Raw genomic sequence first — 25,896 nt, forward strand, 5'->3', positions numbered from 1 at the left:
CGCGGCTCTGAAGGCTCAGGACTCGCCCGCAGCCGCGCAGCCGGGGATCGGCTTGCAGATCTCAGCCGCTCAGACCCTGCTCCGAAGCCCTTGTTCTTCCCAGCGCTTCCTTGAAGGCACAGGCCTTTATTAAGCCCCAGCTGCATACATTCCCCATGCTGTCCACTCACCCCTCTCTGACCAGATCCCTCCTCGCCCACCGCCCCACCAGAGCACAGGGCCCACGAGTTCCTCGCCACCCAGGAAGGTACAGGTTCATCGGGTGCCGTAAGTGGCCCTCTTCCCCCAAGCCCAGGTGGGAGTTGAGTTGGAAGGGCCTAACCTGCCCATATGCAGGGTGGGGGCTCTCGTGGAGGTTTCGTTGTAGTTTGGAAAGGCAGTTTGCCAGCCACGGGGGGTGAGGGGGCTACCTGGAAGCAGAAGTAGGGCCAGGATGGGACCTCCTGCTCCTGTCACTGCCTGTTTGTCACTGGGCTGCGAAATCACTCTTTGAAGATGTGGGGGAGGGGCTGGTGGGCCTCAAGAAGCGGGGGGGTGGGGGGGTGGGGGGGCCGGGGGGGGAAGCAAAGCAGGGGGAAATGGGGTGTCGGTCAAGGCCAGAGGGAATTGCTAATGCTTACGGAACCCAGGCCGGCCCACACCCCCACTGCAGGTGCCTGGGGGGCCTGGAGGGAAACGCAGACCCTCGGCCTGTCCCAACAGACGGCTGACACCCGGCTCCAGGTGGCCAATGTCGGTGGAAACATGAGCCCAGGGTGGCCAGATCCTTTAATTTCCCAAGAGGAGCCAGCAATTTGGCACTCTTCTGGTTTTTAAATACTGGCTCAATATATATGCACATATTTTCATGCTCACAGTACTTTATGGAGGTATAATTTACATACAGTAAAATGCGCAAATTTTAAGTGTATAACTTGATGAATTTTGACAGCTCAAATATTTTTAAAACACTGGAGGGTCCAAGAAAATATGTCCATGGGGTGCATCTGGCCCTGGACCCTCGTCTAGCAGGCCATGTGACCCGTGTGAGCTGAGTAGGACGCACACAGACTTGTGCGACAGCGTCCCGTGGGGAAAGGGACAGGCCTTGGTGCGAACCCAGTGATCATGTATAATCTCATCACTCTCACAGCTAAGGGCACAGGCTGCCACTTGCTGTGTGACTTTGCACACGTTTCTTTACCCCTCCGAAGTCTTGTTTTCCCCATCTGTAAAATGGGAAGATGACGATACTGAACTCACAGTGCTGTTCTGCGGACGGATTTGATTTAAATGAGTTCACGTGAGAAGCACTTAGAACAGTGCCTGGTGCATGGTAACTGCTGTGTGTGTTCACGGTTGTCTTTTTTTTTTTTTTTTTAGATTAATAGACACTATTTTTTAGAGCAGTTTTAAGTTTAGAGCAAATTTGAGCAGAAGGTATAGCAAGTTGCTATGTATTCCGTCTTCCCCCCATTCCCCTATTGATACGTTATGATTCACTAAAATCCACACTTTACAAAGGGGTCACTCTTTGTGTTGCATGGTTCTATGGGCCTGTTTGTCAAATGCATGATGTGTGCCCGCTGTCACAGTAGCATACAGAATGATGTCACTGCCATCAGGAATCTTTGTTAGTCCTCACAGCTGCTGCAGAGAAAAGACCCTGTGGCTCATTGGGTAACTTCTGGCGGGCTGGCGGAAGCCCACCGCTTTCTCTCTGACTCAGGGAAGCACGCACGGCACATTCAGGTGAGAGAAGGGGATATTTTAGGAGTGAACTTGAGTCCGTTCTAATTTACCCAGGCGGAAGCCACTCGCCATGTCAGGTGGTGGGGTCACATAAGTTCCAGCCCCAAGCGTCCCTGCCACACAGCTGGCTCTGAGTCCATAGACCACCCACCCCCTCCTGTGTGACTTGGAGTCACCTTCTCCACCTCTCTGGGCCTCTAGAGCAAGAACCATCCTCCTGCCCAAGGCCGCCCCTGGGTGAGTTTGGAAGCTCAGATGTGCTAATTCTCGTAAAAGGTCTTTGTAAGCTATAAAAAGCTCTAGATTAAAATTGGAAGGTATTATGATTATAATCAGTTATGCAGAACAACCGAGCTGTTGGGGAAGAAAGCCCGGCCTTGAGAGGCTGAGCCTGGAGAAGGCAGCCTGGTCAGTTGCACACAGGGGATCCAGGGCTCGTCCCTCTGGGAGGAGGTAGCGAGAAAGTCAGACGTCCAGCTGGAGCTGCCTTTGGCCAGAGGGCAAGGTCAGACCTGGAGCACCCACTCTGGGGTGCCCCTGGGCGCGTAGACGGCCGGCACAGGCGAACAAGCATGGAGCCACGTTTGCATCGGCAGCTCCCAAAAAGAGAAAATTGGACACACAAGTTTCCCGACACCTATGGAAATGAATCTCGGTTGTCCAGCTTCATATATTGGCCACACCCCGGGCAGGACAGGAAGCATAACTTCTGTCCTGCCCTTGTCAAAGAATTGATACTGTTGCTTTTTGGCCCACTGTATGAGCATATCGTTGATTTTTTTTTTTTAATACCCCAAAGCAAAATTTATTTGTAAGGCACTAAAGAAAGCCTCCTGCCCCTTTTATGCCGTGAGCCCTCGGAAGAGAAGTGAAATTGTGTATTCACTGCTAAAAAAAGCCCCAGCTTATACAATTTTAACAATAGAAAAATGATCTTTGTGCTTCGGTGCGTGGATGCTTAGAGGAAAACAGGCAGTCTGTTCAGGTGGCTGGTGAATTACAAATGAGTGGTTCGCCTTTGTTTTGAGTGACAAGCAATTTAAATGCAATCTTATGTGGAGGCCTGGAAATTTTTTTCCCCAGAAGAGAAAAGAGAGAACCAGAGGAAAAGGGAAAAAAAAAAAAAAAAGAGGAAAAAAAGCTTGCTTTTGAACTGAGAGATTATATTAGTTGCCACTGAGCAGAGGTGAGAAGTTAGAACTTCATTTGATAATTATAAAATCAGTAGTTTGTGATTGGACATAATTGATAATTATACTGTTGCTAATAGCAGGCCTGCCAGCCCTCGCTTGTGGGACATTTCATTTTTGCACTGCTTCCAAGCCGTGGAAGCCGGCCTGGCACGGAGCAGCGCTCCCAGTGTCTCCGGGAGCCTGGCATAAATGCATTTGGGGCCTGTATTATGTTGGATAAAAAGTGTTCTTAATGCCGACATTTGAAAACACTTTGCTCTGTGCCTTATTTTTAGCCTGGGAATAATTACAAATATTAGAATAAAATTGTATAGTGTTTCTCTTTCGGCAGACCTGCCTCTCCGTCAGAGCCCGGGGGAGTGGGCTTAGCCTCCTGCTGTCCTTGTTAAAACCCCGGGGGCAAGAGGAGGCTTCATGTGTGGGCAGGAATGTGTTTGTCTGTCTGTCTGTCTGTCTTCCTGGGTGAATTAGAATTGGTGCACAATCAAGGCTGAGTCAGAAGGAGCCTTAAGCCTGCAGCCCGGCACCTTCACTTTAGAGATGGGGAAACTGAGCCTCAGAAAGGGGGAGCGACTTGCCCAAGACGGACAGGGATGCACTCCCAGGTTCAGCTTCTGCCCCATCCTGCCCTGCTGCTGGCTTCTTTGCCTTCTGTGAGCTGCCCCCGCCCTGCACACCCCAGAGGGAGAACCAGAACCGGCATTAAGAACACCCCGTCCCCTCCGTGCCCAGCTGATTCCTTTGTGCTCCCCAGATTTCACTCCCCCCACTGCTCAGCGGTGCTAATTCTGAGACCCTCTGAGTACCACCGCCTCTCACCAGCCTCTGTTTCTTCCAGAATTCCTGCCACATCAGATCCCCCACCCCATCTCTCAGGACCACCACGCCCCACCCTCCCCAGAGCCCAGGACCCACTGGTACAGGGCAGCTGTTCTCAAAGTGTGTTCCACAGAACCCTCATTTCCAGGTTCATTGCCTGAAGAAAAACGTTCTTTGTTCCAAATGCATTTGGGAAAACGCTGGGTTAAACCAAGTTGAAGAGAACTTTTTCCTGCAGATCTTGTCAGCGCATCCAACGTGCTCGTATATCGTGTCCACGTCCACGGAGAAAGGGTGTGCAGGCTGGATCACCATAGCACTTTGAGAAGCAGTTTTCTAGTTGCTGGTCGGGCCCTGCCGTGAGGGCGTCTGTGTGCCGATACCAGCTCTGCCACTGGCTCGTTCTCTCATCTTGGCCAAGTGACTTAGCTTCCCTGAACCTCAGTTTCTTCCTCTGTAGAATGGGGGCAGTGATGGCGCTCACATCCTAGAGGTATGGGGGGATTCCAAAGGCAAAGCACCGAGCTCAGGGTCGGGCTTCGGTTTCCAGAAGCTGCCACCATTCCTTGTGAAGAGCTTGGCACAGAGCAGTTCTCAGCAGCCAGTAGACTCACTGTGCCCTCAGACAGCTCGTGGGAGCTCAGCCTGGGGTGGTGGAGCGGGGGGCCAGGGGATCCCAAGTTCCCTGTTTTTAACCACCTGGCAGATGAGAGCTAGGTGGCTAGGACAGGTGGACAGGCTTTGCTTCTCCTCTGGCTGCGGCTCTACACCTGTTATGTTCATCCATGGGGGACCAAACACACTGTCACCCCTTACATCACGGCAGGCCGTGTAAATGCTGCATGCTCCCTCAGACGCTGAGCTATTTCTGATGATGACCTTCTTGAGGGTGTCTGTAGCTGGCCACCGCCACTGCCGCCTCCTCCTTCTCCAGATGGCCTTCAGAGATCTTCCGATTACAACCCAAATCTGTCGTTCTGGACACTTTTCTGCCGCCCTTCTGCGTGGAGGGCACAGCCATGAGGCAGAAACACATGGCCTTGTATTGAACACGGCCTTTTCTTTATGCCAGGCTCACCTGTTCTGGGCACATGGGTGAAATGCATTAGGGTTGCAGCCCTGGGGAGAGACATCCTATGTGGTTAGAAGAAGAAACATCTGATTTATTAGAAACCTTTTGTGAGCTTCCATAGGACTCTTTGCTACTTATTAGCTCATCCTACCCCAACAGCTTCTTAGGCAGGTGGAGATTATTCTTCCCACTTGATGGATGAGCAAACTGAGTCCAAACTGAGCAAGTTGATGCTTAGTGACATTACGGCCAATACTGGGCCAGGCTCTGACGCTGTCAGGAATTTAAGGCTTTCTCCATAGGGTCATTGCTCTGAAATAAGACTGAACGAGGCAGGACATCCAAACAGCTCCTGTCCTCGAGAGTCATGTTTACTTTGGGAAGCCCTAAACACGAACCGATTCAAACTGAGTGCCATTCCAGGATGCTTTTTGATCTCTGCTTTTGAACAAAGTGTCCAGCCATTAGATGAACCCCTAAGGTAGGGGTCAGCAAACTTTTTTCTGTAAGAGGCCAAATAACAAACATTTTTAGCCCTGCAGACCATAGAGTTTCTGTCACAGCTACACAACTGTGCCCTTGTAGAGTGAAAGCAGCCACAGACGATAAAAAAAACATACAAGAACAGCTATGGCTGTGTTCCAATAAAGCTTTATTTACACAAACAGATGAGGGGCCATAGTTTTACCAACCCTCGAACAATCAGGCCATCATTGCCCAGTAGAAATAGAATGTAAACCACACATGTAATTTAAAATTTTCTGGTAGCAACATTTTAAAAAGTAAGAAGAAGCAGGTAAATTTAATTTTAATAATATCTTTTAATTAAACTAATATGGCAATATTACTTCAACATGTAATCAGTATTAAAACATATTGGGATATTTTACATTCTGAGACTTAGAAATCCTGCATTTTACACTTACAGCCCGTCTCAGTTCAGAATGGTCACATCTCAAGTGCTCAGTGGCGCAGGGGCTGGTGGCTGCCATCTGAGACAGCTCAGCTCCGGTGGGGAAACCAACACTGCAAGGAGACAGTCTCAGAGAGAAAGGACAAACCATCACAAACTGATAAGTGCTGTGAAGGAAAAGTAGGGAGTGCTGTGGCGGGCATGGGAAAATATTAAAGAAATCTTCTGGCACTTTCCCCCACCCCTGCCTAGAGTTCCTTTTTAGAAGTCCATGCGTTTATCTAAACCCCAGCCACCACGCCCGCCCCGCACGGGCAGCTGTAAAAAGGAGCACTGCGCCTTTCTTCCGGCTGATCTTCGATCGTTCTCCATCTCGGGATCGAGAGATGAATTGCTTTTGTTTCTCATGATTTTCCTGGGCGCCGCGTTGCCAGCGCCGCAGCTTCTAACCTAGTGCAGCCGTAGATGACTTTCGAGGCAGTGGCATCCGCTTGGGGTCTGAGCAGCTGGCCCCACTGTCTGGGATGGTTTTTCTATCCAGGGAAAAGGGGGCCGGCATCTGGATTTGGAACAGCAATTTGAGTCCCCAGACCTGGTCTGAACCCTGGCCCTGCCGTTTACTAATTGGGTGACCTTGGGCAAGTGGCTTAACCTCACTGAGCCTCAGTTTCCTCATCTGTGCTATGGGGATAAGGGCGGCAGCAATTTAGTGATCAATGTGTCTGTGGAAATAGATGATCATGAATAGAGCATCTGGCACGTGGAGTACGTTCCATGTCATGTTATTATTCTTGTTGTTGTCATCAGCCCATGCGGGATGCCCCCAAACTGAACGAATTCCCCCCCCACAGTGCTCACAGGAGCCTCGAGAGTTTGCACCTCCTCCCGGGTGGTGGCTCCTCTTAGGTGGAGCTGTGTCTCCCACTCAGCTGCAAGTGCCCAGAGCAGGGCCTGTGTCTTGTCCATCTCAGCAAGAATAAAAATCTCTCTACTTGCCTGGGTGGTAATTTTCCCTTTCCTTAGATTCTAGAACATTCTTTCTGCCCTTGTCCCACCAGCTTGCCCTTCTTGGGGCGATAATTCTTAATGTTCCACCACCAAACTGAGTCAGCCTTCCCCCACTTCCACGCCCTCAAGGCCCCTCTGTACTTTGTCTTCCAAGCGTTTAGCACTTGTAAATTAGTGAATCATCTGGGGAATGTGACTCAATGTCATTGTCCCCTCACGGGCCTGCACGTCCCACAACGGTGGGGTCCAAGTCTGCAATATTCATGTTGGGTTCTCAGTCCTCAGTGCTTGGCACATAGCAGGTGCTTAGGAAATGTTTGTTGAGTGAATAAGAGACTGTCATCCACTCTGGAAGGTGAGAGACCAGGGACTTTCTCAGGATAACAATGAGTGAGATTAAGAAACTGTTATTTATTTATTTATTTATTTTTTTCCTGGAGACAGAGTCTCGCTCTGTTGCCCGGGCTAGAGTGCCGTGGCATCAGCCTCGTTCACAGCAACCTCAAACTCCTGGGCTCAAATGATCCTTCTGCCTCACCCTCCCGAGTAGCTAGGACTACAGGCACGCGACACCATGCCCAGCTAAATTTTTCTATATATTTTTAGTAGTCCAGCTAATTTATTTCTATTTTTAGTAGAGATGGGATCTCGCTCTTGCTCAGGCTGGTCTTGAACTCCTGACCTCAAGCGATCCTCCCACCTCGGCCTCCCAGAGTGCTAGGATTATAGGCGTGAGGCACTGCACCCAGCCATAAGGAGCTTTTATAACTGACTTTTTTACATCACTTGTTCACACGTTCAACATCTACCATACATTTCTCTCCACCTCTCTTAAATAACAAACTCTTTATGGGCCTTGTAAAATCTTTGAACCGCGCTGTCTAATAGAAATATAATGTGATCCACAGATAATTTTATACTTTCTAGTAGCCACATTTAAAAAAAAGTGATTACATATTATCACTTTGATATGTAATCAATATTTAAAAAGTTGATGAACTATTATACTATCTTCTCTTTTTTTCATACTAAGTCTTTAGAATCTGGTACGTGTTTTACACTCAGCACATCTTGATTTGGACTCACCATGTTTCACGTGCTCAAGGAGCCACACGTGGTTCGTGGCTGCCATATTGAACCAATGTGGTTTTCACATTCTTCTTGCCAGAGCACACTGCTGCGCATGGAGAGGGCAGCGCCTTTCTCAGGTAATCTTCGTGAGACTCCAGAGACAAGCACAGCTGAGGTCGTCACCCAGCACTGGGCAGACCCTGTCATGGTCCCAGGCAAAAGAAAGGAATTGGTTATACCGAGAGGTGATGTATCTATAGCGCTTGATGCGTGCCAGGAGTTATTCAAAGGGCACTATTACACGTGTTAAACTATTCCATTCTCCCAGTACCCCTTTGAGGGAGGTGGTTGTATTATTTTCACCAGTCTACAAATGGGGATATAGAGGCCATGGTTTTAAGTAACAACCTGCCCACAGACACACAGCTACTGAGAGGTGAAGCTGGGATTTGAACCCAGGCAGGCTAGCTCTGGGGCCTGTGCCTCAGTTGGCCACCTCTGTGAACAGGCTGTCTCAGAAATGGCCTTTGCCGGTGGGGAGTAAAGGAATTATCTAGGTCACAGGTCTTAGATTGGTGCTACCCACTTGGATTTGTTCATTCGGCAAATTATTTTGAGCACCTACTATGCACCAACAACGCTCTCACAGAGCTTGTTTTAAGGAGAGAAATTCGATAACAGACGCTACCCTCTTTCTCTTTCAGTGGCTCCATCAGCATTTGTAAGAAAAGCCCAACTCTGACAGAGGTAGATTGACGAGTAGATGCTCTGAGTAGACTCATCATTTAGGACGTTGGTGCCCAGGAAACAGCGTGTCGGTGCCGGGGAGGATAAGGCTCATTCCAGTCCAAAGCGGGACACACAGCCCAGAGCAGCCTTGCAGATGTGGGGATGGTGGCCTGTGGGTGCCAGGAGCTCACTCCAGATGGGGGAGGCCCAGGACTCTTCCACTGGGACAAGCCACCCAGAGCCACAATCAAGGCACCTGTGAGGCCAGAGCTCTGGAATTAATATCCTCCTGCAGAGGGATGAGATGGTGCTGAGTTCTAGAAATTCAGCAGCCGCCGGGCCTTCGAGAGACGGCCATCCACACGCTGCAGGATGGCACCTGTCTCGCCCATGAGCATCTCAGGAAGTCTCGTTGGCAGAATGAGAAAGATCCAGAGCAAAGGAATGATGGCAGGAAATAGCCTGTGCTGCTGGGTTATCCTGCCGTTCGTTTGTTCATCCCAGTCGAAACATTTATTGAGCACCTTCAGTGTGCCAGGAACTGCTTTCCATAACCCTGCTACCCTCCGGTGCTCGTGGAAGCTCTTTGATATCTTACAAGAGCTTTAACAATTTCTCCTTAATCTTCAGTGGCAAGTAATAGTCCCCAGATGAGTCCCACTTTCCCCCCAAAAATGTGCCATATTCGAACTTCCAGCGCACCCTTTAATAGGAAGAAGAATAGCCGTTCATAACCCACTGTGGAGCGGGGAGCGGTGGCCCACACCAGGAATCCCAGTGCTTTGGGAGGCTGGGGTGGGGGGATTGCTTGAGCCCAGGAGTTCAAGGCTGCGGTGAGCTATGATAGCCTGGGTGACAGGCTTTTGTCTCTAAATAAATAGTAAAAAAATACTTTTTTTTAAATCTGTGTGCTGCCAGGCCCCAGGCTCCATTTAATCCCCAGAGCAGGCCCAGGAGGTAGGTCCTGTTATTTACCACCCACCGCCCAGCATTCTACAGGGGAGGAAACTAAGGATCAGAGAGGAGCAGTGACTTACCCAAGGTCACACAGCCTAGACACAGTGGAGCTGGGCTTTGAACCCAGATTTCCTAACTCCCTCCACTCCCCCTCCAGTGTTTGCACACATAGAAAATGATCAGATTTGCTTGCAAACCCAGATGCCATGGTTACGCATGACTCTTTCTCTTGTTTCCAAAGGTGGTGGCCCTTAGTAAGAGAAGTCAGGAGGCGGAGGCCGCTTTTCTGAGTGTTTACAAGCAATTAATTGAAGCACCAGGTAAGAAACTCTTGGGCTCCATAATTGAAAAATTAATGACAAGAAACTGCCATTAAGACTGTTATACAGGGACTTCCTTGCAGTGGGCTCTGGGGATAGGCCTGAACTCCTGGGTGAGACTAGGCTCTCCGTAAATGGGGGGCTATGTCTGGTGTGACATGTCCCCACATGGCTCCCTCCATCATGCAATGTCAGCCAGGAGCCTGCGTTGAGGGACTCCTGGTGAGATATCCCACCTGGACCTCCTTGGGGAGCCGGGCGTCTTGCCCACTGGAACCCCCATCCCATTGCCACAGAGAACAAAAGGTGCTCTCTGCCAGCAGGTGGCGATGGAGGCAGGCCTGCAAACATTCCCCCAGAACGGCACAGCCAACTGCAAAAACTTAACGTTTACGTGGGCATGGTGGCTCACGCCTGTAATTCTAGCACTCTGGGAGGCCAAGGCAGGAGGATCGCTTGAGGCCAGGAATTCAAGACCAGCCTGAGCAAGAGTGAGACCCCATCTCTACAAATAATAGAGAAATTAGCTGGGCGTGGTGGTGCATGCCTGTAGTCCCAGCTACTGAGGAGGCTGAGATGGGAGGATTGCTTAAGCCCAGGAGCTTGAGGTTGCAGTGAGCTATGATGATGCTGCACTCTAGCCCCAGCAACAGAGCAAGACACTGCCTGAAAAAAACTTGACGTCGAGTGAAACTGAAACCCCAAGAGCACAACTGTATGATTCCATTTGCTACTCAAAGTGTGGTCCGTGGGCCAGCAGCATTGGCCACATCTGCAAGCTGGTTAGAAATGCAAAGTCTCAGGCCCCACCCTAGGCCCACTGATTCAGCCTCTGCATTTTAGCAGCTCCCCATGGGGGTCTGTGAGCAATTCAAGTTTGAGAAGTGCTGGTCTGACGCAGAAGGTACATTTGATCTATACTCTGCATGTTACAAGCCCACAGGGAACAGGCCCAACCAGTTCCCTTCCCTATGGCACAGAGAGGTGAGCCTGATGGACGAGGTCTCACAGCCGGGGAGAGATGTGGCTCAGGTCTTGCCTTCTTCAACAGATATTTCCAGAGTGTCTATTCTGTGTGACAAGCTGGCTACATGTGGAAAGCTGTGTTCGTTTCCTAGGGCTGCTGTAACAAACTACCATGACCTTGATGCCTTAAAGCAATAGGAATTTGTTAGGAATTTATCCTCTCTCAGTGCTGAAGGCGCGTGTCCAAGATCAAGGTGTCAGCAGGGCCATGTGTGCTCTGAAGTCTCTAGGGGAGGAGTCTTCCTTACCTCTTCTAACTTCTGGTGGCTCCTGGCATCCCTTGGCTTGTGGCCACGTCATTCTAGTCTCTGCCTCGGTTGTCACGTGGCTCCTCCTCTGTATCTCTGTCTCCTTTCTCCTGCATGGACATTTGCCATTGGATTTAGGGCCCACCTGCGTAATCCAGACTGATTTTCATCTCAAGGTCCTTAACTTGTTTATATCTGTAAAGACACTTTAAACAAAGTCACATTACAGGTCCCACAGGTTCGGATGTGGAGGTATCCTCTGGGGGCCAACAGTCAGCCGTACGCAGGCGTCTGCTGCTTGGTCCATGCGCCACCCGGGTCGCGCACTCACAGGAACACAGCAGGAGTGACAGGAGCCGAACAGCACAGCTGTGGGCTCTGTGTTCCCCGAGAGCCCATGGCCCGAGGCAGAGATGGGTCATGTGTCTTCAGCCCAAGTCATTATCACCCTCACTGAGGGCCACACCACATGCATGGCCAAGAGGCCAAGTGGCAGCATTCCTTGCAGCCGTTTTGCTTATATCAGCTCCACTGTCATCAGTAGTATCTAGAAAAATGCACCTTCTCATTTCCCACCCTTTTCAATCCTTCGGGTCCCCACTGTCTCAGTGACAAACGACATTGGAAGTTGACCCAGTACAGACCCTAGAGCTGCCTCCCGGGGGGCCCACACCAGGCTCCTCCATGGGGCCCCATACTGCTGTCCCCCTGTAGCACCGGGGGACAGCACTGAGTCCGACTTGCACTTCTCCCTTACTGTGTGACTGTAGATGAATTAAAAATTCACCTTCCTGGGCTTCAGTCTCCTCTTCTGTAAATTGGGAATAATATTAGAACCTGCCTCATTCGGTTGTTGAGAGGCTTCAGGGTGAATGGTACACAGTAGGTGCTTACTAAATGGTAGCTATTCTCATTATCTGGCTTCCCTAGGAGATGTGAAATGCTCAAGCCTAGGACTGAGCCATACTAAATTTGTATACCCAGGACCCAGTACACAGTAGGCACCTAACAATTGTTGGATATTAGCAATAAGACTTGGCAACAGAAACGGGAAGAAGGGTTATTGGAGCAAAATGATTCTTTCTCAGCTAGAGCCCTCTGCTCATTTTAGGTAGCATTTATTGGGTGCCTGCTGTGTGCCTGGCACTTGCGAGACGCTGGGAACGTAACTGTGAGCCACAGACGCAGACATGCACTCGGCCCTCAGATGCTCGAATTTGGGTGCAAGAAGCAACCAAATCATTGGTCAGATAAGCTGTCGTTGCAAATGCAGGGACATGCTTGGGGTGTGGAGGGGCGGACAGACAAAGGGAAACCGTGAGAGGGACTTACACCCCTGCCCTCTTGGAAACAAATCTTCATTTGGGGGGTTCATTCTGGGACCCTCATCTTTCTGAGACAAGGCTGACAAAACATAGTCACAGCGCCAGCCAAGGGCCATGGGAGCGCCCAAGGTTGGTATGGAGCCTTCTGGAAGGTCCATGTGCCCTCTCACCCCTCTCCCCGAAGCCCAGAGCAGGGAGGTCATCCCAAGCCTGGCGCCGACTCCACCAGTCTAATTTCCCAGCTTCCTCCCCAGGAAGGGAGGGGCAGGGGAGCCGTCCCCAGCTGTCACCGAGCTGGAGAATGAGGAGCCTTAACTGATGGAGACGTACCGTACAAACGGCCCCTTTAGGGCCTCTAATTCATTTTCAAGACATTTAAGAATAACAAAATGTTTTAATGATTTCTTAGGGGAATTAGGAAGACATATTTTTGTTCTCATTAAATTTTATCCTCAGATACAAGAACCAAATGTCAGATGTGTTTGGGGCGCTCCGAGCTTCCCTGTTCACCGTCCGCCCCAACCCCCTCCATAAAAATAATACTCCTGGAAAATTTGCCAGCATCCGCTCTGTCCTGTTTTTATATTTCTTGACAGGCAAATTATTTGTCGAAATACTCCCCCCGCCCCAGAAGCCACACAAGTCCTGATTCAACATTTTTGTTTTGAGTGACTGCTGCCAACACAGATCTTTGGCAGAGAATGCGATATAGCGTGATTGCTCAGCAAGTATTTTGATAAGTGTGCAGCCTGTATGTCTGTAATTACGAAAGAAAACCGTAAATCTTTTGGATATTGTTCACACAGATGTGGCGTGAAGTGAGAAAAAAAGCAGTAAAACGTGTTAAAAGCATAATTAATGTCATTGTTGTGGAGGATGATTTGATTTAAACCTCTCTGACTTCTGTATCGGTGACGGCTGATTCCTTTATCGCGCGCATAGAGTCGCTAGGTACCGACTCAGGCTTCGGAAAGCTAAGTTGGTAACTGAGTGATTAGTTACATGAAAAAAATGAAAAAAAAACAAAACAAGAAAGGAGCAAGTGAGAGGGCAGGCAGACCAGCGTTGCTGAGGAGATAAGACAGAGGTGAGTGCCACAAAATGGTTGGGCTTTTTTTGTTTTACTTTGGTTTTTTAAAATCTGATCCAGGAGATTACAATTTGGGGCAGGGGCTTCTCCTCTTGGAGGCAAAGGTGGTCAGCAGAGAGAGTGCTTAGATGTCCAAGCCACAGAGTCAGACACACCTGGGTGGAACTCTCAGCATGGTGCTTTTGTGCTGTGTGACCTTGGCCGGGGCCTTAACCTCTCTGAGCTCTGGTTTCTGTTTCTTCAGAGAAGGGATAATAATAGAACCTACTGGTCAGTGGACCTGAGGATTTGGTACGCTGTGTGTGAAAGCATTTAGCAGGGTTTAATAACCAGCAGCCCCTTGACATGAGCGTGTAAGAGTTCCAGGAGTTACAAGCATCTGCTGTTGATTACACAAGATTCTGTGAGTTGTCAAGGACATCGGGTAAGCGGTGTAGGCGACGGGGTTACTGAATCTGTGGGATAGGAAAATGCTTTACAATGTTTAAGGTTTTTAAATTTGTCTCCTCAATTATAAAAGTAACATATGCACACTGTCAGCTTCAGAAAATACAGAAAAATAGCAAGAGGAAGGGGAAACAACCTACTAGAAAAGCATTTTGTTGTTTTTCTTTCTGATCTTTTTTCCCCGTGTATTTTTCCAAAACGGTTGCCGACTCTACACGTACCGTTCTGAATCCTGCTTCAGCCAGCGTGAGCGTCCATATTTTTTCTGTGTGATTACAGATCCTGAGCAACTTTGGTGCATTGTGTCTGACAGTCTCTTGTGTGGCTGTGTTGTAATTTCCTGAACCTTCTCCAGCACTGGCAGTTAGGGTGCTCAGGAACGCAAAGCTTATTGGTACTGTGCTGTAGTTCTGAGGACGAGGAAGAAAACTTGGAAAGAAAAATATATTGTAGCCATGGTATTGACCACAAACCCAGGAGCAGGGGTCAGAAAGAAGAATTATTTCTTTTTCTCCTTGTTGATTTTATATTGGACTCCTTTATTTACTAGTTCACTGAATATCTTTTTATATGTATGAAACATTCATATTTATTCTGCTGTAAATTACTGGTTTATATATTCTTAGCCCATTTTTCTATCAGAGAGTGGATTATTTTCTTATTGATTTGTAGATACTCTTTGTATATTAGGGATATTAATCTTTGTCCTGGTATACATGTTTCATATCTTCTCCCCTAGTTTGCCTTTTGTTTCTTAATTTTGCTGATTATGTCCCTTGTATACGGTACGTAGCAGGCTTTCCAAAAATATTTGCAGAAAGTAGGGAATCTTAGCAAACTGTTGCTTTATGCCTTCTAAATTTTGTGTCCCTATCTTAAAACACCTTCTCACCTCAAGGGTATAGGTTGTTTTTAGTACTTTTGTGATCTTACTTTTAAAAAATTTAAATCTTTGAACATCTGAAATAGGTCGATGCAAGCAGTGAGGGAGGTTAAGTATCTAGCCTTGTTTATTGTCCCAAATGACTGGTTCTAGCGCCATCTTGTGGATAAGTCGCCTTTACAGATACAGGAAATAGAGATTTTCCTGTAATGGGAAACTGTTGTCTCTAATGTGTTGCCCTCACTTCCTCCCCCCCCACCTTACCCTCCTCCACGCTTGTGCCTCTCTCAGTCCTGGCAGGGTCAAGGGGGACAACTGAAGGGCAACGTAACACAGTATTTAACCTATAAAGGAGGAAAAGCTCAATGATGTCAGATGTTCCCGAAGATGGCTGATAACTTTGGAGGGCAGTGTCCCACCATTTCCTGCCACTTCCTCTGCCGGGAACACCCTCTCCCCATGACCACCTGTCTACACCTTACTGCTCCCAGGGGCTCAGAGTTGGAGAAGGGGTTAAATGAACGCGCCTGGCCTGGCTCTAGTACGCAGTAGGTGCCCGATAAAGGGCTGTGCCCTGGCTTTCATCAGCTCGTTCTCTGAGCACTTACTCTGTGCCGCGCCCGCGCCCGTGGGAACTCATGCTTGAGTCCTGCCCTGCCCTGCCCTTGGGGACTCTCGAGTCCACCAGGGACAGCATGACCCCAAAACAGACAACCAGAACACACAGCAGAAAACGGGCTCCAAGGAGGGGTGTCTGTGGAGGTGCCTCAGAGAGGGAGGCCTTTGAGTCTGGTTTTAAAGGCTGAGGTGCCTTTACACGGAGGTCATTTCTGGGTCACTTGCTTTGTGTCAGGCAGCATATTCAGCCTCTCATAGATACGATTCACCGATCACCACATACACCCCTCAGCAGTAAGATCCATCATCCTGCCCCATTATGTGGCTGAGAAAGTGCATGCTCAGAGAGGTCAAGCCACTTGCCCGAGGTCACACAGCAGAAAAGTGATAGGGCCTGAATCTAAACCCCCAGCTCCCACCCACTACCCCAGTTGCAGGGTTAATTTAAAAATCCAAGGAGTTTGGACAAAGCCATTGGAGATTTGAGCTCTAAAAACTGAAAAAAATAGTTAAAGGGTCTTTGCTGCCAGTAGATTGGGAAGTTCCAGGCTGAGAGAATGAGGCCTTTGCTGAAATGCAGATGTGTTGCCTGAGGAAGAACAAGTTAACCCTTCACCAGCCAGGAGCGCCTGGTCCTCCTGGCCCAGGGCTCCAAACTTCAGGGGCAGAGGAAGAGCAAGAAAGACTCTAGGCTGACGGACCCTCCTGCAGAGCCCCGGGCCCATCCCATTCTGCCATTTGGCGTCCCATATCACATTGACTTCTCTGGGCCTCAGTTTCCCCACAAGTAAAATGTGGATGATAATCTCCCCTGATGATAGGGGCACTGGATGGGTTCAGTGAGCAACAGAGAACACTAAATGCGGTGCCTGCACAGAGTCATCGCTCCCTGCAACTCATTCAACAAATACTGAGCACCTGCTGTTTGCCAGGCACTCTGCTCAGCTACAGGGCCACAATGCTGAGCAAAACAGGCACCATCCCTGCCCTCCTGGAACTTTCTTTGTAGCCCAGTATATGGGAACTTTGTTTTTATTGTAATGAATGTGGGTTCGAGTCCTAACTCTGCTGCTCCCTGGCTGGGTGGCCTTGAGTAACTGGCTCTACCTCTCTGAGCCTCTGTTTCCTCCTTTTAGAAAAGCAAAATTGCCTCCCAGTTTAAGGGACGGTTAAGTAAGCTAGGGGGTGCAAACTCCTTAGCGGAGTGTCTGGCACACAGCAAGTGCCCAGTAAACAGTGGCCACCGCTATTGTTGCTGCTGATGCTGGTGGTGGCGTCGTTACTACTACCATCAACACACAGTGCCAAGAAGGAAGACCGTCCCCATTCGCAGCCCCTCTGTCCCTGCTCTAGCCAGGAGACCCCTGAATCAGCCAGCTCTGGCGATGGAGGGAAGAAAGGGGTGGGCAGAAGCGAGGCTCACGGCCGCTTATAAGGGCTCCGCGCCCCATCTGCTTTCGAAAAGTTGAGATTAAAGGATCAAAGTTAGTCTCACTGCCACCATCAATAGCCTGAGCCTCCCGCCCACACAGTCGCCCGGAGCCCGGGCCCAGATGGGAGAAGGCTTCTGTCTCGGAGATATTTTGGAGGGGCGCGTGCATACTTCTGCATAAATGTGTTTCTAAACAGCCTCTCGGACAGCCTTTCCGGCTCCAGCTTTCCTAAAAAAGCTCCGAATGCCACTTTCCTTCAGATGGACACAGTGGGAGGATAGAGACAGCTTTTCCTAGAGTCCCCAAACTCGCCCCCCACCACAACTTTTCTTAAAAACACCAACAGCGTCAGCTAGTGGCGGAAGATGGAATAGACGGCGTCTTACCCGCTCCCGGGCCGCGCCTTTGGAAAGCATGGTGCGGTGTTAAACTATTAGGAATCCTTTGGCTGTGTTCTGTGGGGGCTCGGATCGAATGAAGCCAAAATGAATTAGTCATCTTATCAAGCAGCGTATGGTTGACGGCTGTAAGACAAAGGTGGCTCCGCTTCCCAGCAACGTCCCCAGCTCCCTGCGCGCCCACCGGGACCTGCCCCCGCTGACGGTTCATAGCTGATCTGTGCCTGCCAGTGTTCTCAAACCAGTCAGATACTTCAGATCTGAGGTCCGCAAGTCCAGGTTGGGTCTAAGGCTGTTTGATGCCCACTGCCAGCGCCCCGTGTATACGTGGCAGGAGTGAGCGGGGGACATGAAGTCCTGCTCATGTCTCTCGGCAGCACTGGCAGCTCTGGGCAGCCACGTATGGTGGCTGGAAGGTTTCTGGTGGAAGCGCTGAACCCTACAGAAAGCGGGGCCACTGGCTCCAAGCAAGGATTTGCACACATGCTCTGTCCCCTCTCCTGGATACCAAGAGAGGAGACTTGCCAGACATCGGAGGTTGAGGGCTTGGTGGCACCCAGTGTTTCCCCAAGTGGGGTCGCCTGATGATCGGGGGCAGCCTAGGTGTCTCTGGGCACAAGACTGAAACTCTGAACACATGGCAGGAGGTGACAGCTGTCACCTTTCTGCTTCCTTCCATATAAAGTCTCAGTCAGGTGCCAGAGCATCTTCAACACCTGCGTGTAGTACCTGCACGTCTCCCCTTCGAACCAAGGGAGAGCTGGCCCAGGCTCAAGGTCTTGGGCAGGCACTGGGGTCTAACTAGAATTTAATAATATCAGTTTTCCTGTGTGTGTGTGTGTGTGTGTGTGTGCACGTTTATTTTTATGCCTAAAGTACTTTCTGTTTGTGATACAGGTCCCAATTTTCTATTTACAGTAGCAAAATAAAACATTCCTTTGAAGTCATTTAAGTTTTTAACAACTGGGTCAGCTAAGGGCAAACGTCAAGTTGGTCACCGTTTGGGGACATGAGGATGCAGCAGAGATTATGAAGCGAGTTCGTCAGCGTCTGCATTTGGGCTGCGCTGGCTTAAGGGAGAGGCCTGGGTTCAAATCCAGCTCTGCCCTTTTCTTGCTCAGTGACCTTCAGCACGTGGCTTTCCTTTGCTGGGCGTCAGTGTTCTCAGCTGGAAGATGGGGTGATAGCGGTGTCTCATATGGCTGTTCCAGTAAATAAGTGAGATCTAAATACATGCAAGGTGCCTGGCACGTGTGGGTGGGGGTCAGGAAATTCAAGTTCCTCTGAGCTCTTGGCTCCAGATACTTGGCGGTGGGGGGGGGGGAGTCTCGTCTGGCCCATGGCCAGCCTCACGGATGTGGGTGTCCTGTGGCCCCAGGACGGATGGTTGCTGGAGTTTGGAGGGCCACAGCCCACTCTGAACCCAGCCAGCATCCCCGGCCACAGCGCGCAGCCCAGCCCTCCGGGAGGGAGGGGAGACTGGCCCCACCAGTCGCCTGGGCATCACCAGCCTCTCTGAGCCCCATGCCCTGATCTGTAAGGTGGCTCAGTTGTTGTGAAGATGGAGTGAGCCCGTGTCTCTGGGACAGTAACCCCAGGGGAGGTTGGTCAGACAGGGCAGTTGCTGGTTCCTGATCCGACACGGCTGTTTCTCTGGTATTCCGTTTGTCTAGAATGTCCCCCTGCTCCCTGCTGACTCCCTCATGTCCTTTAGGGCTCTGCTCAGACACCACCTCCTCAGGGAAGCCTTCTCTGACCAGCCTGCCTCGATTAGCACCACACCCTGTAGCGCACACCCGGCCCACCCTGTCCCTGGCCCCTGTGCTTCCCTCCCAAGCCCCTGTCAGTGCCCCTGCCTCACGTGGCCTTTGCCCATCCGTCCCCCTGGAATGTCAGCCTCAGGAGGGCAGAGATTCCCTCTGCATCGCCGCCGGAACTCCTCGGCCCAGAGCCTTCCCTGACACGCAGCAGGAGCTCTGAGGAAACGATGTCTGACACATAGTAGGTGCTCAGTAAGAACGTACTGTGCATAAATGACTGCGTTAGAGACTGTCAGCTTCCTGTTGCTACTGTGACTAATTACCACGAACTTGGTGGTTTAAAACACACATTTATGATCTTACACGTCTGGAAGTCAGAAGTCCAAAATAGGTCTTGCTGGGCCAAAATCAGCCGGGCTGTCTTGTGTCTGGGGGCTCCCAGGGAGAAGCCATTTCCTTGCCTTTTCCCACCTCTGGAGGCCGCCCGCATTCCTCAGCTCGCGGCCGCTTCCTCCCCCTTCAGAGCCAGCAGTGTAGCAGGCCAGTCGCTCTCTGACTGCAGCCCCTCCCATCTGTACCCTCAGTTCCCTGTTCCGCGTGACACAACACATGCACGACACTCCCAGGGAAACCCTGAGACCCGTGGTGCCCAGGCCCCCGATAATTTCACCGTGGATCGCTCTTTTCAAACAACCCGCATTCACTGAGCACCTACTATGTGCAGGGCCAGAGCTGGGCCCCAGAGGAGAAAGAGAAGACTTAGGGGAACGAAAACAAGATGCCCCAGTCCCCTGCGGCTGTCAGGTTCACTGAGAAACCTCTTGCGAACATTTTAAAGACATTTTGTCATTTCTGTCTTTCAATTTGTGTTTGTGAGGGCAGCAGTGACATTTAGCTGATGCATCGAATGATACCATTGGACAAAGTAAACGGGAAGCCCTTGGCTTTGCCAGCCGCCCCAGCGCAGCATTCTCCACATAGAATTTGGCAGAATCTTCCAGCTGTTCCGATGCTAGTCATTTTTTTCCTCCCTGTCTGCACTCCCAGCAAGATAGTTCAGGGTGGAGGCTCAGGGATCCACGGACTTCTCCCAGATGGGGAGGTGGGAAGGAGTGAGTTACCCACGTGATGTAAAATCTAGGAACTTGGCACCATGCACTAGGGGTGGGCAACGCCCAGGGAAGTAAATAATTGTTGCTGTGTACATTTCAGAGCAGCCAACTCCACCCACAGCCCAGTTCCTCGGGAGTTGAAGAGAATGAAAATGCAGGAGGACCAGAGCCCAGGGCCTGCTCCCTCCCCTTATGGAATGGGCTTGTCTCCCCATAGCAGATGAAATGGATACAGCAGGAGGACAGTAGGTTAGACTCGAGTGAGGACTTCCTTCGTATGAGACTTGGAGTCTTCGCAGCTCCTCAGTCCTGCCTCTCACAGTTTGTATCCAGTCCCTTGCCACGTGTTACGGGTTGGACTGTGTCCCCCAGAAAGATGCATTGAGGCCGGGCGCAGTGGCTCACGCCTGTAATCCTAGCACTTGGGAGGCCGAGGCGGGCGGATCCTTTGAGCTCAGGAGTTCGAGACCAGCCTGAGCGAGAGCGAGACCCCGTCTCTACTAAAAAATAGAAAGAAATTGTATGGACAACTAAAAATATATAGAAAAAATTAGCCGGGCATGGTGGCGCATGCCTGTAGTCCCAGCTACTCGGGAGGCTGAGGCAGTAGGATCGCTTGAGCCCAGGAGTTTGAGGTTGCTGTGAGCTAGGCTGACGCCACGGCACTCACTCTAGCCCGGGCAACAGAGAGAGACTCTGTTAAAAAAAAAAAAAAAAAACATACATTGAAGTCCTACCTGTCAGTACCTGTAAATGTGAACTTATTTGGAAATAGAGCCAGCCCTGTGATGGGGACAGAGATTGGAAGATGCGCCTGCAAGCCAAGGCTAGAAGCTGGAGAAGGGCCTGGATCCTTCCCTGGAGGCTTGGAGAGAGCGTGGCCCTGTCGACGCCTTGATTTCAGATCTCCAGCCTCCAGAACGCAGCATGTTCATTTCCTAGGGCTGCTTTACCAGATTACCACATTCTGGGTGGCTTAAAACAATGGAAATTTATTCTCTCAGTTCTGGAGTCAAGAAGCCCAAAATCAAAGTGTTGGCAGGATCGGTTCCTTCTGGAGACTCTGAGGGATAAACTGTCGCGGCCTCTTTCCTAGCTGCGGTGGCTGCCAGCAGTCCTTGGTGTTCCTTGGCTCCTAGATGCGTTGTTTCCGTCTCTGCCTCCGTCTCCACATGGCCCTCTCTGTGTCTGTGTCCTTTCCTCTTCTCGTAAGGACACCAGTCATTGGATTGGGCCCCACCCTACTCCAGCGTGACCTCGTCTTGCCTTGGTGTCTGCACAGACCCTATTTCTGATAAAGTCTCATTCTCGGCTTCCACTGCACATGAATCTCAGGGATCACTGTCCAGCCCCGTGCATCACGTCCCCCCAGTGCTTCCTGGCACTCCTGGGTCCCAGCGCTGCTCCCGCTTCTGCCACCGCTCTGGCTGAGCCACCTCACCGCTGCCTGGACTGGTGCAGTAGCCCCTGTCTGGCACCCTCTGCAGCCCAGTTTTCACACTGCAGCTCAGATAGGCAGATTGGAACGTGTCACTTCCTACTGCCCGTTGGATGAATCCCCATCCACGTCATCAGCGGAGGGGCTTTGGGATCCCCCTGCCTGCCCATCCCCCATGTCCCCCAACTCCACTCCAGCCCCTGGGGCCTGGTGTCGCGTCCTCAGATGCTGCAACGCTTTTCACAGATTCCTTCCAGCCACCAGCCTGTTGCGCAAGTGTCCTCCACCCGAAACTCTCTTCCCACAGATCCTCCCTGCCCCGCAGCGGCACCCGCAGCTCCGTGTGGCTCACTCAGAGAGCTCTTTCCTGATCCCCACCCCCAACGTGGGTCCAGATCCGCTCCAGGCTCTGTTGATAAAAACATTCTCTGTGGTCCCTCTGAGCACCTTTGTAAGGAGCAGCGTCTGTCACCCTCACTGGGATGTCAGCTGCACAAGGACAGGCTCTTGTCCATGTCATTCACCATCGTGCCCCCTGACAGATGCTCAACCCGTGCTGAGTAAAGCAGGTGCAAGGACTCCAGGCCCCCCGGCGAGCTCTGCCTGCTTCAGACTTGTCCCTGTGGAATGTCCCAGCACCATACCATGGGCTTCACACCCATAGGGGAGTGACTGTGTTCACCCGCATTTTGCAGATGGGAAAACTGAGGCTCTGAGGGGGGAAGAGAGGTAGTTACTTGTTGGTTTGGATCCTCTGAGAGGCAGATGCCAAGACGGCACGAGACATGCAACGATGTATTAAGGAGACCCACGAAGGATGAAGTGGAGAGCATGGGAGGAGACAGGGACACAGGTCTGGCACCTGGGAGGGAGAGGAGGAGGAGGGAGGACAGGACGGCCTCAGACTGCGGCACACTCTGGGAAGGTCTCAGCCTGGCTGATAGGGAGCCCCAGGGCGAGACGTAAAGAAGCACTGCAGCTGGGCGGCTTAAACAGGAGAATTTATTTTCCCACAGTTTGGGAGGCTGGAAGTCCAAGATCAAGGTGCCTTTAAGGTTGCCTTCCAGCGGAGCCTCTTTTCCTGGCCTGCAGATGACCACCTTCGCCCTGTGTCCTCACACGGCCTTGCCGGTTTGTGCCCAGAGAGAGATCGGTGGTGTTTCTTCCTCTTCTAGGGACGCCTGTCCAGTTGGTTTTGGACCCCACCTGTCTGACCGCACTGAACCTTAATCACCTCCTTAAAGACCCTGTCTCCAAACACAGGCACGTTGGGGGTCAGGGCTTCAGCTTACGAGTTGGGGGACACAGGGTCACAATTCAGTCCACAGTACGACTGCCTGTTCCAGCGTCGGGCAGGACTGGCCCGCCGTTCTGTCATCGGCTGGGAAGATGCGGCAGCCAGGAGGTTCCGTCTGGAAGGGAGAACAGAGTGACGTGCTCCGTGGCTGCTGCGGTCACATAACAGCAGCACTCGCTTGGGGCCTGCCGGGCGCTGGGCACCGCAGTAGAGGCTCCGTGTGCTCTCACGGTCCCCGCACAGCCTGCGCGGGGAGACTGAGGCACAGGGGCCTACGTGGCGGAACAGCCAGGATTTGCCCCCCAGCCTGGCCCCTCTCCCTTTCTCTCAGGATGGCTTTGGGAATTTGGGGCATTTGCAGTGTTCACGCTTCTTGTATCGAGTTCAACTGTGAAAGTGTTTAATAATCACCTTCCCCGAACATCCCAGCTCTGAGGGATAGGCCTGGGGCCAAAAGTGCTCACCTCAGCGGACCCCTGCCCCTATTTGTTGACGCCCGATGTTGAATGTGTGCCTGGGACGTGCTTGTAATAGGAATTTGGACAGGTGAGCCCAGAGAGGTCAGCGGGTTGTCTGAGGTCACACAGCAAGCCGACAGAACCAAGGAGAGCCCCCAGGCCCTTGCTTCTGGCCTAATAGTAAGAAATCAAGGCCCTCTGTGGCCCGTCTCAAAGCAGCCTGGCACAAGAGACAAAGCCGGGCAGTACCACAGCAGAGCTGGGACGTGGGAGTTGGTCCCCTCCAGCCTCCCTGAGAATAATCCTGCTGTCCTTTACTGAGAACTCATGTGCCGGGTACTGTGCGAACTGCTGTACAGAACTTACATCACCGACTCCTCCTGGTGACCTTGATGTAGATGCTGTTAGTGTCTCCATTTTACAGAAGGGAACACTGAGGCTTACAGGTCTGAAATGCCTTACTCAGGACCCCACACTGAGTAAGTGGCAGTGATCCCAGATGGCTCTGCCCCCAGAGCTGTGCTCCAAGCTCGCCTCCCCACCCTGCTCTCACACTGATCAAACTTCTACTCAAGTCAAGCTTTCTCCTTCTGCAACTCAGAAGGGCCTCTAGGTCATGTTTACTAACCTCCATTTGCCTCAGTTATTGAGCAGACATTTATTATGCACCTACTGTGTGTCAGCAAACAGACCTTTGGGGCCTCTTTCCTCCTCCTGGCTCACTGTGGCAGGTCCGTCCTTCCTGGCTGTGTCCTAGCCAGGCTACCCTGAGAGTCAGCCGGATGTCATCCACCAAGCCTGTGACGGTGCCGGGGAAAGCCTGGGTGGGCCTGGCCCCCACTCTCTTCTGAGCATCTGCTCCTCGATCCCTTTATTATGTGGCCCAATTTTTATCCAGCCTGAAATGAACCTATTGGACCAGTGATTTCTTGGGCTCCCTTGGTTAAAATTCATCAGATGTGTCAGTCAGGGTTCTTTAGTGACATGCAGCAGAAGCCAACTCTGGCAAAGCTATTAAGCAGGAGAAGAATTTATTAGCAGGCCCGGGGTGGGGAGAATGGCGAGAACACCTGCTCGGACGGGCCAGAGCAGCGCCAGCTGCACCTAGGGAGTCAAATTCCCACGGCAGAGCATCTGATTGGCCAGCCTGAGTCAGGTGACCCTCATTGCCAGGGGAAGGCAGGACATCATGATTGACAGCCCCTTGGGAAGCTAAGAGGAAGTCACGACCCCACGTCCACCCTGGCCTACAGGTCTAACAGCTGAGCCATGCGGGACCCCCACTTGAGTTCTGAAAAGACTGAGACTGACACACAAACCGTCCACTCAGGAATCTTTAGGACTGAGACCTAAGGATGTGTGACACATTCCCCAGGGGACTCTGATGTGCGCCTGCTGAAGAGCCAGCAGGGTCACTTGAGGACCTCGAGTGTCGTGGTGCAGAGTGAATGGATTCTGATCCCTGCTTTGGCTCCTGGGGTTCAATTACGGCCTGATTTTGGCTGAGGTGTCTGAATGCCACCCTCCCGCCACTCTCTCCCTCAGGGAACCAGGAGGCAGCAGAGTGTGGGAGGAAAAGGTCCAAGGGTCCATCTCAGCCCTGCCACCAACTCCAGCAGACTTCAGGGACATCACTGGACCCCACTGTGTACTGGGTTTGGGGGGATGTTGGACAAATTGATCTAATATGCCCCTCCCCAGTATGACTTTCCAAGCTGGAATCTTTGGGTCCCAGAATGAAGTTAGTTCAAAGCAAGATTATTGGATTCTGGGTCTTTTGGGGACTGATAAAAACATGGGAAGCCATAGCCTGTCCCCGAGACTCCACAGCATCACCTTGTGGACAGCGGCTCCCGGAATGCCAGGAGCCTGGTGCTCTGGCTTTTCTTAGGGCAGCAGGAGCAGCCCGCACGTAGCGAGCCCTGCTCTGTGCCTAGCGCCGTGCAGGTCTCTGCACAGCTTCGCTCCCCCCTCCTCGCCACAGCCCCCACACGTGGCCCCATTTTACAGATGAGGAAACGGAGGCTCCAGGAGGTTAACTAACATGGCCAGTTGGAGTCGAGTGGTCACCCGCTCCGTAAGTCATACTGCCTCTCTCGGAATCTTTCTTTCTTCTCTATAATTCCTGGGGAGTAGGAACTGTTACATTTTTCCCATTTCATAAATGAGGAAACTGAGGTTCAAAACCCCATGAGATTTGGACCCAGAGCTGGACTTTAGATGCTGTGAGCTTAACACCTAGGTTCTCCACTGTGTTGGCAACCGGCCACCTGAGGCCAGCTTCCCCGGGACAGCACACAGCCAGCAGGGAGGGACCGGCAGGCCTCAGAGCAGAACGAAACATCGATAGCTAATCCCTGTAAATGGGGTGAGTGACAGACATCCTTTACCGCCGAGCGGGATCGTTTGGCTTGGACGGGCTCGCGGCCAGCCGGGGCCCCGGGCCACGAGCCGATCCTCCCCTCCTCGGAAGCAGGGCAGGCCCTCCGTGGCCTGCTTGGCGCCGCGGCCTCCCGTGTTTATCTAACTTCCCTGACCCCGGCGAGCGCG

The 25,896-nt window shown here is 51.5% G+C and overlaps 1 protein-coding gene across 2 annotated transcripts in view; it reads left to right on the forward strand.

Annotated features, from left to right (window-relative positions):
* The window catches only part of CUX2 (cut like homeobox 2), a 234,449-nt gene that overhangs the window by 173,191 nt on the left and 35,362 nt on the right, over positions 1-25,896 (forward strand). For both annotated transcript variants that reach the window (XM_069497074.1, XM_069497075.1), the window contains exon 4: positions 9,735-9,813. In XM_069497074.1, coding sequence (XP_069353175.1) covers positions 9,735-9,813 — 79 coding nt within the window. The remainder of the gene's footprint in view (positions 1-9,734; positions 9,814-25,896) is intronic.

This window comes from Eulemur rufifrons, chromosome 21, assembly GCF_041146395.1.
Source record: "Eulemur rufifrons isolate Redbay chromosome 21, OSU_ERuf_1, whole genome shotgun sequence".
NCBI classification, from domain to species: Eukaryota; Metazoa; Chordata; class Mammalia; order Primates; family Lemuridae; genus Eulemur; species Eulemur rufifrons.